The sequence below is a fragment of the Equus caballus genome, chromosome 24, assembly GCF_041296265.1.
Source record: "Equus caballus isolate H_3958 breed thoroughbred chromosome 24, TB-T2T, whole genome shotgun sequence".
In the NCBI taxonomy this organism is placed as follows: domain Eukaryota; kingdom Metazoa; phylum Chordata; class Mammalia; order Perissodactyla; family Equidae; genus Equus; species Equus caballus.
This window is the reverse complement of record NC_091707.1, coordinates 20472841-20485995: the sequence shown is the minus strand read 5'-3', so window position 1 is coordinate 20485995 and position 13155 is coordinate 20472841. Positions and strand designations below refer to the sequence as shown.

At 35.8% G+C, this 13155-nt stretch overlaps 1 protein-coding gene across 5 annotated transcripts in view; it reads right to left on the bottom strand.

Moving 5' to 3' along the window:
* Positions 1–4647: 4647 nt before the first annotated feature.
* Positions 4648–13155, bottom strand: part of PCNX4 (pecanex 4) — a 55372-nt gene continuing 46864 nt past the window's right edge. For 3 of the 5 annotated variants that reach the window (XM_001497619.5, XM_070249832.1, XM_023627836.2), the window contains one exon: positions 11489–12210. In XM_001497619.5, coding sequence (XP_001497669.1) covers positions 11959–12210 — 252 coding nt within the window. In that variant the 3' untranslated portion in view covers positions 11489–11958. Of the gene's footprint in view, positions 5777–11488; positions 12211–13155 lie in introns of those variants that run through there. The other 2 variants (XM_014735624.3, XM_070249830.1) reach the window with 2 other exon arrangements.

The window sequence follows — 13155 nt, the reverse complement described above, 5'->3', positions numbered from 1 at the left end:
CGGGGCCAGCCCCTAAAATGATCTTTAAAAGTTCATGTGTATGGTGTTTTTCTATGGCATGAAACTAATACATGCTTTATCGGTGTATATACCCTCTCTCTTCCTTAGGCTCTTTTGTCAGCAGCCCGAGATGGAAAGGCTTTTTGTCAAAATTCATTTTCTCAAAGATAGGAGCTGTGAAACCAAATGTTCACATAATGAGTTTTTAAAAAGTGTTTACTTTGCACTGACATCTCATTTCCTAATCATTATCTTGAGTGGCTCTTTGAAGTAGGAAGGAAATGGTGTGTTCATCTTACCAATGCTGAAACTGAGGCATAGATGGTTTTGCACAATGTGATAGGTGGTGAATCAGGAGAAGAGTTATTGGTGGAAGCTATGGCTTTAGGGTTAGTCTGCTCCACTACTGGGTGCACCAGTAAGTCACATGAGACCTCAGTCACAATCAGTTATCCAGACAGATTTAATAAACATCCTATTATTTTTAACACTTTTACTGAAGTATAACTGATGTACAATAAACTGCACGTACTTAAAGTATACAATTTGATAAGTTTTGACATAGGGCTACATTTGTGAAATTATTAGCACAATCAAGAGAATAAAAATATCCATCAACTCCAATAGTTCCCCTGTGCCCCTTTATAATCACTTCCCCCACCCACCCCACCCCAGGCAACCAATGATGTGCTTTCTGTCACTATAGATTAGTTTGCATTTTCTAGAGTTTTATATATGTGAAATCATATAGTTTGTACATGTATTTTGCTGGTGGGAAGGTAAAAAATGGTACAATGATTTGAAAAATAGTTTGGCAGTTTCTTAAAAAGCCAAACATACACCTACCATAAGACTCAGCCATTTCAGTCCTAGGTATTTGCCCAAGAGAAATGAAAACATACCAAGACTTGTAAATGAATGCTCATAGCAGCTTTACATAATAGCCCCAAAGTGGAAACAAACCAAATGTCCATCAACAGGTGAATGGAATAAGCAAATTGTGGTCTATTCCATACAATGGAGTAGTATTTGCAATAAAAAGGAATGAACACCATCCATGTAACAGCATGGATGAATCCAAAAATAAAGAAGCCAGAGCATCTGGGTCTGGATATTTTTTTGAGAGATTTTAAATTATGAATTTCAGTTCTTTAATGGTTATAGGATATCCAGATTGTCTATTTCATCTCAGTTGAATTTTAGTTTTGGTTGAGTTTTAGTAGTTTGTGGCTGTCAAGAATTGGATCATTTCTTCTAAGTTGTCAAATTTATGACTGTAAAATTGTTTCCGTATTATCTTTGCAATGGCTGCTTGATTTATATTGATATTCTTTATTTCATTCCTGATATTGATTTGTGTTGTCTCTCTATTTTTGTCAGTATTTCTACAGGTTTATCAATTTTATTGATGTTGTCAAAGAACCAACATTTTTTAAAATTGATTTTCTCTGTTTTCCTATTTTCAATTCCAGTGATTTCTGCTCTTTATTATTTCCCTCCTTTTGGTCACTTTGTGTTTATTTTGCCCTTCTTTTTCTAGTTTCTTGAGGTAGGAACTTAGGTTACTGTGTTGAGATCTCTTTTCATTTCTAATGTAAGCATTTAGAACTATAAATTTCTTGGCACTGCTTTAGCTGCATCTCACATATTTTGATAATGTTGTGTTTTTGTTTTCATTCAGTTCTACATATTTTCTAAAATTTTCTCTGAGACTTCTTCTTTGACCTATGAATTATTTACAAGTGGGTTATTTCATTTCCATGTATTTATAGAGATTTTCCTATTGTTTTTATTATTTTGACTTCTAGTTTGCTTCCATTATGGTTAGAAAACAAACTCTGTGTGATTTCAATTCTTTTAAATTTTTTGAAGTTAGTTTTATGGTTCAGGATATGGTTTATCTTTTTCAGTGTTCCATGGTACTTGAAAAAGAACGCATATTCTATTATCATTGGGTGGAGTGGTCTATATACGTCAAGTAGGTCCTGCTGGTTGATTATGTTGTTCAGGTCTTCTATAGACTTACTGATTTTCTGTCTGGTCGTTCTGGCAGTTGAGGAGAGAGGTGTTGAAGTCCCCAACTATAGTTGTGGATTTATTTATTTATTTACTTATTTTTTTTAAAGATTGGCACCTGGGCTAACAACTGTTGCCAATCTTTTTTTTTTTTTTCTGCTTTATCTCCCCAAACCCCCCGGTACACTGTTGTATATCTTAGTTGCAGGTCCTTCTAGTTGTGGGATGTGGGACGCCACCTCAATGTGGCCTGACGAGCGGTGCCATGTCCGCGCCCAGGATCCGAACCCTGGGCTGCTGCAGCAGAGTGTGCGAACTTAACCACTCAGCCACGGAGCCGGCCCCTATAGTTGTGGATTTAATTTCCTTTTCAGCTGTATCAGTTTTTTGCTTTATGTATTTTGAGGCTTTGTTGTTTGGTGTGTACACTTGTCTTATTAGTGCATCAATCCTTTCATCATTATGTGATGTCCCTCTTTGTCTCTAGAAATTTTCTTTGCTCTGAAGTTTACTTTATTGGATATAACTACAGCCACTTTTGCTTTCTTTCTTTTTTTTAAATTAATGTTTGCCGGTATATCTTTTCCATCCTTTTACTTTCAACCTACTTATGTAGAGTTTGAAGTCAGTTTCTTGTAAGCAGCACACAGTTGGGCTATGTGTTTTTAATCTACTCTGCAATTGTCAGTCTTTTGATTGGTGTATTTAGACCAATTGCATTCAAGGTAATTGTCGTTTTTAGTGGTAAGTCTGCCGTTTTATAGTTTGTCTTCTGCTTGTTTCCTCTGTTCTCATTCCTCTTTCTCTCTTCCTGCTTTCCTGTGGGTTACTTGAACAATTTTTAGGATTCCATCTTGATTTATTTATATTGTTTTTGAGTGTATCTCTTACAGTTATCCTAGTTGTTGCTCTGGGTGTTCAAATATCCATATATGACTTTTAAGAGTCTACTGGTATCAACATTTTACCACTGTGTCGTGTGGAAGCCCCACTTCCACTTAGGATCCTTTACCTCCTTCACTTTTAAATATCCTTGTCTTGAATGATCAGATGGTGGTGTAAATTTTGTTTCAATCATCAAATATGATTTATAAAACTCATGAGGAAAGGGATAGTCTATTGTAAGCATCCATATTTCTGTTCTTTCCATTGTTCCTTCTTCTCGATCCAGGAAGCATACTAATTTACTTTTTGAGAAATTCTGTTAAATGGTAAGTCTGATAGTGACATATCCTTTTAGTTTTCCTTCATCTGAGAATGTCTTTATTTTTTTCCTCATTCCTGATGGGTTATTTTCACTGGATATAGAATTTGTGGTTGACATTCTTTTCTTTCAGTCCTTGAAAAATATTGTACCACTCCCTCTTGAGCTCCAGGATTTCAGATGAAAAATTCTCTGTGTATTCAAGTTGGTATTCCCTTACAGGCAATGTGTTATTGCTCTCTGGCCACTTTCAAGATTTTTTCCTTTTCTTTAGTTTTCCAAGTTTAATTATGTGTCTTTGCATGAATTTCTTTGGGTTTATCCTGGTTGGGTTTCAGTAAGCTTCTCAGACCTGTAAGTTTTGTGTCTTTTGCCACATCTGGGAAGTCAATTTCTCAGCCCTATTTTCTTTGTCCTCTCTTTCTAGGACTTCAGTCATACAAATGTTGCATGTTCCGTCATTGTCTCACAGGTCTTGGAAGATATTTTTTTTAACTTTTACTTTTATTGAGCTATAATTGACATATAACATTGTCTTAGTTTTAGATGTGCCACATGATTCTATGTATACACTGCGAAATGATTACCACTACACATTTAGTTAACATCTATCATCACACAGTTACATATTTTTTCTTGTGATGAGAACTTTTAAGATTTATTCTCTTAGCAACTTTCAGATATACAATATTGTTAACTATAGTCACCATGCTGTACATTGCAAGCCCAGGACTTATAACTGGAAGTTTGTATCTATTCACTGCCTTCACCCGTTTTGCCCCCTTCACCCATTTTGCCCTCCCCCCTCCCCCAGCAACAACCAATCTGTTCTGTGCATCTACGAGGTTTTCTTTTTTTTTAGATTTCATATGTAAAGGAGATCATACAGTATTTGTTCTTCTGACTTATTTCACTTAATGTAATGCTCTCAACATCCATCCGTGCTGTCACAAATGGCAGGATTTCCTTCTTTTTTATGGCTCAGTAGTATTCCATCGTGTGTCTGTATGTCCGTGTGTGTGTGTGTGTGTGTGTGTGTGTGTGTGTGTATATCTCACATTTTCTTTATCCGTCCATCCATTGATGAACACTTAGGCTGTTTCCATGTCTTGGCTGTTGTAAATAATGCTGCAATAAACATGGGGTGCAGATATCTTTTCAGGATAGTGATTTCATTTTCTCGGGATAAATATCCAGAAATGGAATTGCTGGATCAGATCTGTTCTTTTCATTTTTTAATTTTTAAATTTAGTTTCTTTTCTCTCTGTTCTTCATGTTGGGTGAATTCTGTTATCCAGTTCTTAAGTTCACTGATTCTATCCTCTGTCATCTCTACCCTACTACTGAGCCCATTCAGTGAGTTTTTTTATATCTGTTATAGCATTTTTCGATTTGATAATTTCCACTTGGTTCTTTTTTATAACTTGTTTCTTTACTGAGATTTTCTATTTTTTCTTTTGTTTCAAGATAATTCGTAATTGATTGTTGAAGTTTTTTTTTTTTTTTTTTGGTGAGGAAGATTGGCCCTGAGCTAATATCTTTGCCAGTCTTCCTCTATTTTGTAAGTGGGATGCTGCCACAGCATGGCTTGACAAGTGGTATGTAGGCCTGCACCCAGGATCTGATCCTTCAAACCCCAGGCCACTGAAGAGGAGCGTGTGAACTTAACCACTACACCACTGGGCTGGCCCTGATTGCTGAAGAATTTTTATGACAGCGGCTTTAAAATCTTTGTCAGTTAATTCCAAAATCCGACTCATGTCAGTGTTGGGATTGTCTTTCCATATTCAAGTTGTGATTTTATTCATTCTTGGCACGATGGGTGATTTTTTATTGAATCCTAGACATTTAATCTATTATATTAGGAGACTCTGGGTCCTATTTAAATCTTATTTTTGTAAGCATTCGCTCTAAGTTTAGCATACTATTTGTGGCCTTCTTTTGTGGGTTATGTTCAGTGGCCTTAATGGTATTATTTTGGTCTGCCTGTATATCTGGTGCCACGGGGGCTCCTGGTGCTGCCTGAAGAGATGGAACGGGTTTCTCCATTCTGGTGCCCTCTGGCTGTCCCAGTGTCTCCGGGAGGAGAAGGAGGGTCTTGGGTCTGCAGGGACAAAGAGGCTTCTTAGGCTGGGCCATGTGCTATAACTAAGCATGTTTTGCCAGTTTCACTCACCCATGTTGGTATCTCTCATGGAAAAAGAGAGTCTCAAGCACAAGCAGGGAGGGAGAGTGCTTTCTCCGGCCACTTATTTTTGGCAGAATTACCAATTGATCCACTTGCTGGTGATGTCAGGCTTGCCTATGGTTGCTAGAGGGACTTCTGGTCAATCTGGGGAAGGAAGGAGCCTACTGGACTGCCTTCAGTTGCTAGGTTGGGGGTCAGGAACCGCTGGATCTCAATTGCCTTCAGCTGTTGGATGGGAGGATGCAGGACGCCTTGCTGCTGTGATGCTCTTCCAGTCCTGCAGTCTCAAAGCAGCTCACCTTCATCTTGCCACATTTTCATGTTCCTTTTGATTATCTTTTGCATCATTTCCAGGGTTAATGGTTGTACTTAGCAAAGAGGAACAGGAGAAAAAAATGGCTTTACACAATTTTGTCTAGACTGGAAGTCAAATGGTGTCTTTTTTTAAAATCTGAAATTCTGTTTGTTGCTGGTATAATAGAAATACTGATTTTTGTAACTTGGCCTTATATCTAGCAATCTTGAAAAGGTTGTTGTTTTTAATAAGTTATTGTAAATGTTATTAATTTTACAATTTTACTTAGATTATTTTGGATTTTCTACACACACAATCACACTTTCTGTGAAGAAGTTTTATTCTTTCATTTTTATTCCTTAGACCTCTTCTTTCTTTTCCCTGTCTTATTTTCACTGGCTAAGACTCCAGGACAAAGCTAGATAGACACAGTGACAGCAGTCTCCTTATCTCATTCTCAGTCTCAGGCTGAGAACTTTCAACATTTCACCGTTAACTATGATGTCTGTTGTAGGTTTATCAGATTCAAGAAGTTCTCTTCCATTCCTTGTTTGGTAAATGTTGTGGGGGTGGTTTCCTTCTTTATTTCTGTGGATAAACAAAACTTTCCTGGATTTCTCAGTGTCCTGTATAAAGCCCTAGCTTTCTGAGATTCTTCACATACCATGAGAATTAGATCTGTAACAATTTGTCTAGTTAATTTCTCTGATCCTAAAGTGTAATAAAAATGTCTCATCTCCCCAAGAGGACCAAAGAGTTACAGCCTGGATTGGTCCCTACATTAAGCCCCAAAGTATCAGAAATATCCAAGTGGCTATCTTCCTAGTATTGCCTGGGACCTAGGAGATAGCTCTAGGAGACACATGGGGCTCTCTGGCTCCTGGAGAGATTTTTTTTCCTTTTTTTTTTTTGCATACCACCTGGCTAGAAAGGGAGACCCTTTCTGGAGAGGAGGACAGCTGCCTCTTTCTCCTTTTTAGCAGGGAAAAACAATTTTTCTTTGTTTGTCCCTTGCCTATGGAGTGTTTGGCCACTGTGGAGGAAAACTGCTCACTCAGTTCTCACCATTTTGCTTTGGGGGTATGGACTAGTGCAAAGGGTAGGCAGGTGCACTTATTTACTGTGAGATAATAAGAAATCTAGCTCTGATCCAGAAAACCTCACGTGTACATTCAGGATAAGCTAAATAGAGCTGCATTTTAAAAAGCCAATGCTTCCTTTTTATGAATGCATGTTGATTTTCTCAAATACATTTTCTGGATCTACTGAAACGATAGGATTTTTCTCCTTTCATTCTGTTAATGTGGTGAATTATATTGAGATTGATTTTCAACTATCACACCAGCTTCACTTTTCAAGAAGAAATGCAACTTGGTTGTAATTTATTATTCATATATTTATTTATGAATTTAGTTTGCTAGTACTTTGGTAGTTTTGCATTGATGTTTGGGAATGTCTGTAATTTTTCTTTCTCATAATGTCCTTGCCAGGTTTTAGTATCAAGATTTCGCTGGTTTCATAAAATGAGTTGGGGAGGGTTCCTGCTTTTACTGTTCTTTGATAAAATTTAATAATGGTCTTTCTTTCCTTCTTAAATTTTTGGTAGGATAAACTGATGAATCCATGTAAGATTGCAGTTTTCACTGTGGGAAAGTAAGAAACTAAGTACAAATTTCTTTACCAGACATGGGACTGTTCAAATTTCCCTATTATTTTCTTTTGTCAGTTTTGGCTAAGTTATATTTTTTAAGGCAACTGTTCATTTCAAATGTCAAGTTTATTGATGTAAAGTTGTACATAATATACAGATTTTCTCAAATGTCTATATGCTCTCTCTCATTCCTCACATTGGTTATTTGGTATTTCTTCTTTTTCTGTTTAGTCTGCCAGAGGCTTATCAATTATATGTCTTTCAAAGATCAACTTTTGGCTTAGTTGATCTGCTTCATGTTTGTTTTCTATTCTAATTTTCGTGCCTTACTATTTTATTCTTTTACTTTCTTCAGGTTTAATTTGCTGTTTATTTTGCTAATATACTATTTTATTTCCTTTTTTTTTTTGAGCCTTCATCTTTATTTTATAAAGACTGGCACCTGAGCTAACATCTGTTCCTAATCTTCTTCTTTTCTTCTTCTCCCCAAAGCCCCCAATTACATAGTTGTATAGTCTAGTTTTAGGTCCTTCTGGTTGTGCTATGTGGGACGCCGCCTCAGCATGGCCTGACCAGTGGTGCCATGTCTGTGCCCAGGATCTGAACTGGTGAAACCCTGGGCCACTGAAGCGGAGCGCACGAACTTAACCATTTGGCCATGGTGCTGGCCTCACTACTTTATTTCTATTTGTCCTATTTTATATTCTTTTTTTGCCTAATTATTATTCCACTTTCCTCCTCTGTTAGTTTAGTAGTTATATACTTGTTTTCACTTTTTGCTATTTTTTAGCGGTCCTCCTATAGATGATACAGCAAAGTCTATTATTACTTGGTACTTTTAACTTCTTTCTGGATAATACAAGAATCTTAGAACTCTTTAACTCTGGGTTAACTCCTGCAACAACTTATATACTATTATTGCCATGTATTTTAACATATTTAACCTCCAAAACTATTTTATATTGTCACTATTAATTTAGATTTAACCATATATTTATCGTTTTTATTACTGTTCATTTCTTCTTACATCCCTGAGCTTCTACTGGATCATTTTCCTTCTGTCTGGAAAATACCTTATGCTATTTCTTTTAATGAGAATCTGCTGTTGAATTTACTGTGTATAAAACTGTCTTTACCTTCATTCTTAAAGAGTTGTTTTTGGAGAAAGGCTGAGTATAGAATTCTAAGTTTATAGTTATTTTAGCAAAATTAAATATCATTCCACAAATTTCTGGTTTCCATATTTTCTGTTTAGAAGTTAGTTGTGAGTTTAATAAAATTCTTGGTTCTTTGATAGTAACATCTTTCTGGCTGCTTTTATGACTTCCTTTTTTTTTTTCTGCTTTTTCTCCCCAAATCCGCCTAGTACATAGTCGTATATTTTAGTTGTGGGTATATGACTTCCTTTTTATATTTTGTTTTTTCTCATGCTGTGTTGAGGTGTGGTTTTATTATCTTGCAGGGATTAATGTCCCTTAAAAATTTGGTAAATTCTCAGTCATTATCTCCTTAAATGTTGCTTCTGCCATTTCCTCTCGCCTCTCCTTTTGGAATTCCAATTACTTGTATGTTAGATCTTCTCATGGTAACCCTATGTCTCTTATCTTCTTACAATATTTTCCATTCTTTTGTGTCATTTTTCATATCAGATATTTACTTCTGACCCAAATTGTGTTTCACTAATTTTTACGTTAGCTGTGTCCAGTTTCTATCAAATCCATTCACTGAGTTCTTAAACTTGATTAACGTACTTATCAGTTTGGGACTTATCAATTCTTCTGTATAGTTTCTAATTCTCTGATGAAATTCTTAAGCTTGTGTTTTATATCTTTGAATGTACCAAACATCATAATGTTCTAGCCTGTGTTTAACAACTCCATTATCTGGATCCCCAGTGGGTCCATTCCTATTGTCTATTGTTTCTCTTGGATTTTTGATCATGTTGTCATATCTCCTCAGGTGCTTTATTTTACGTTGTCCAACATTAAGTATGAAAAATTACAAAAATAACTTAAAAGGTCAGTCCAGAGAAGATTTACCTTTGCTCTGGGTGGTGGCTAGGCAGAGCAGAAATCCAGGGCCACCTTAATCCAGTTTTAGGGACTAAGAAGATTCAAGCTGCATCTACTTTTTTTGTTCAACCATAAAATTAGGACGTAATCCTTGATGTCCCAAACCAATGTGTGGTCAGTTACTAGGGTTCCTGCCTCCCTCCTTGGAGAGCCCTGGACTCCCATTTGTATTCCTCTAACTCAGCAGCAAGGCTGTCAAAAGCGTTACTTAGTTTCTCAGACTCTCAACCACCTCATCCTGAGCTGGCAAATGCTCCTAGAAGAAAAGCAGCCCAAGTGATGAGCTCAAGTTTCTAAATTTCATTCTGCCTTGGATCTTGGTAATGTAATTCTTCACTGTTTTCTTGGTTCTCTGATACCTTTAAGCAGATTTTAAAATATTATTTTGCCTAGCTTTGCTAGTTGTTCTCTGTGAGATGGGTGGTGTGAATTACCTAAGCATTACTAAAAGTGAAAGTCAGAAAAGCAGGTTTTAGGGAAGATTCAATAAGGTCAGTTTGACTCTATCAGATGGAGATAAATAAGTTCCATATACAGGCTCAGTGCTAAGAAGAGAGGTTGAGGTAGGTATATATTTGAACATCAACTTATTGATGATACTTTTATATCTTGGGTGTGGACGAGACTGTCCACAGTGAATGTAGAAGAGGGGCCCTGGAACCAAACTGTTGAGAAATTCCAAAATTTAGTGGTCAGGTAGAAATGGAAAAGCAGCAAAGGTGATTGAGGAGTGGCCAGGGAGAGAGGAAGAAAATGAAGATACTTGTGTCAGGGAAGCAAAAGAGACAAAAAAGGTGATTCAAGGAGTGGTCAAAATGTGTCAAATGCTATTTAAAGAACAAATAAGACAAGAACATAGGAGTAGCCGGTTGGTTTGACAATACAAAGGTAAACACTGACCTTAATAAAAACTAACTTTATTTGGGGGAATGGTAAAGATGGAATCATTAGTGGAGATGGAATCCAGACTGTAATCATTTGACGAATGAAAGAAGAGGAAACCTGGCTATGAATGAAATGGAGAGACATGGGAGCAGTTTGAGGAGGATGCAAGGTAAAGGGAAAGCATGGCTGGGCATTATTAAAATCTTTAAACAATTTAGAATTCCCATTATTTGGAGGATAGTCCAATAAACTGTTATATCTATCAATGTTATGCAGTCATTAAAACTGATCATTACATAGAGTGTTTTTAATGGCATGAGAAAATTTTCCTAGGTGACAAAAATACATAAAATTGTCTGGCTAGTAAATCTCAATTATGTAAATAGTAAGCCTGAGATTACTATATTATGAACCCAGATGTTAACACAACACTCTATCTTAATAACTATACTATATTGCTTCCAAAAAAAGACTAATGCACAAATCTCAATGAATTCATTAACTGAAAATTAGTCCAAAAAGTTATCCTTTAACATAGCTTGATTGAACTGTTCCACATGCTAAATAAATGGAATAATAATAATAAAAAAACCTAATTGGCACATTTCAAATAATTTCAATCATTTCTAAAGAGAATGTATTGCTGTATTACCAACCTAGGAGGCTACTATAAACTCAGTTGGAAATAAAGTAAGGGGTAAAAGAAATTCATTTCTCAACTGATACAGACTCATTGTTCATTCTGCTTATAAGTACCTGTAAAAACTTCATGAACAGCAAGAGAGTGAAAATAAAATTGTGATCATTGTGAAAAATTTTCCTCCCATTACTTTCTGCCTTCGGTTCAGATACCTTAAGACACTAGTAACTAGCAGTCCTACTGGAAGTCATTCTTCAGAGTATATTCAAAGTTGAAAAGAAATGCATAAAGAGCCAGATCTACAGAATGGCCTCTAGCAGTCATACTCAGACTACCCTAACATTGCTAATTCCAATGAGTATTCACATGATGAATGGGATAAATCCTTTTCCTTTCACATATATCAAAAGGATACTTGAAAATGAAGGAAGAGATTTTACTAAAAACTTTTAAAATTTCTGAATTGAAGTATATGAAAAGAAAATGAATATATGAAAACATTCAGACTGTGTTAAGTGTTAAAAAAAGCACAAAGTGTGAAAATACTATAAAATTTTATTATATTGAAAATAAATATATATACATTATGTAACCTTCAATGAGATCCACTATCATTACTTAAAAACACAGATATGTATATCTTTTAAGTATGCAAAAATTATACAGTTGTTGACTTCTGTAAGGCAAATCACCTACCACACATTTAAGAAAGCATTAAAAAATTCATTATCAATCTTCTACAAATGTTTTATATTTACCAAAGCCCACCACAATTCATAGGGCACAAATATTGGCCAACTAGTTCTAACTCTGAGGTTAGACATAAAGTTGGTTTTTTTTAATCATTAAGATAGCTAAGAGAATCAACTTTAAAGAGCTTAGCTTTTCTCAGGCACGTGGGAGGAGAGAGGAAAGTCCATGGAAGTTATGAGGAATCAGATTCTTACTTTTCTAGAATGAAAAAATAAAAAGATCTCATTTGATGACAATACAAGTCAAAATGGGCTCTAATACAAATGTATATGGAGAGGTTTTGAAGAATAAATTGGATATCCCAGGGGAGGGTCAGCCGCTTGTACCGTAAGGTTTCTTAGAAGTAGTGGATGAGCTTGTATACTGTAACGTTCCTCATCATCATTTGTGGCATAAAGCAATTCCCAAGAAAGATTGGCCCACTGACCTCTAACAGCTTCGGCATTTAACTTCCCAACTTGGATCAATAATTCTTGAAGGGTAAGTACTCTCCCAGTGTAAACTCCCTTTAAAGTATAAAAAGTGGGGGTGGGGGGGATGAGGGGAGGCAGAGAAAAAAAAGAAATTATATTCAGGCCTTTATATTTTATTTATAAACTTAGAGAAAAATTCCATTATAGTTAAGTGAACTTAAATAGAAAGTGGTATATTAAAATGTACACACATGAGTTGCTTGTCTTCAGAATCAAGAATCACTTCTATTTGGTAGCTCTCTGAATAAGTATGAGAAGAAAAATTCCCTGACAGTCATTTCACTCAATGACCAGAAAAGCAAAGTCTCAGATACTTCTCTTTCCTTTCCTTTTCTATTCCCTCACCCTATCTGGCCTCAGCAATGCATAAGTCATAAATACTAGTCAGTGAATAATCACGTTACAGGCTCTTTTTAAAAACAGCTTTGTTGAGATACAATTCACCTACTATACAATTTACTATGTAAAGTGTACAATTTAATAGTTTTTTAGTACATTCAGATATGTACTAGCACCACAGCCAATTTTAGAACATTTTCATGATATCAAAAAAACCCCCTGTAATCTTTCACTAAGACCCTCCTATCCCTTTGTTTCCCAGTCCTACGCCACCAATGTACTTTCTACCTCTACAGATTTGCTTATACTGGAAATTTCATGAGAATGGAATCATATAATATGTGACCTTTTGTGACTGGCTTCTTTAATTTAGCATAATGTTTTAAGATTCATTCATGTTGTAGCATGTATCAGTACTTCATTCCTTCCATGGGTGAATAGTATTCCATCATACGGCTATATCACAACTCGTGCATTCATTCATCAGTTGATGTACAGTTGGGTTGTTTCCATCTTTTGGTAATTATGAATAATGCTGCTATAAATCTCCATATACAAGTTTTTATGTGGACCTGTTTTCATTTCTTTTGGTATATACTCAGGAGAGGAATTTCCAGGTCATATGGTAACTCTGTTTAC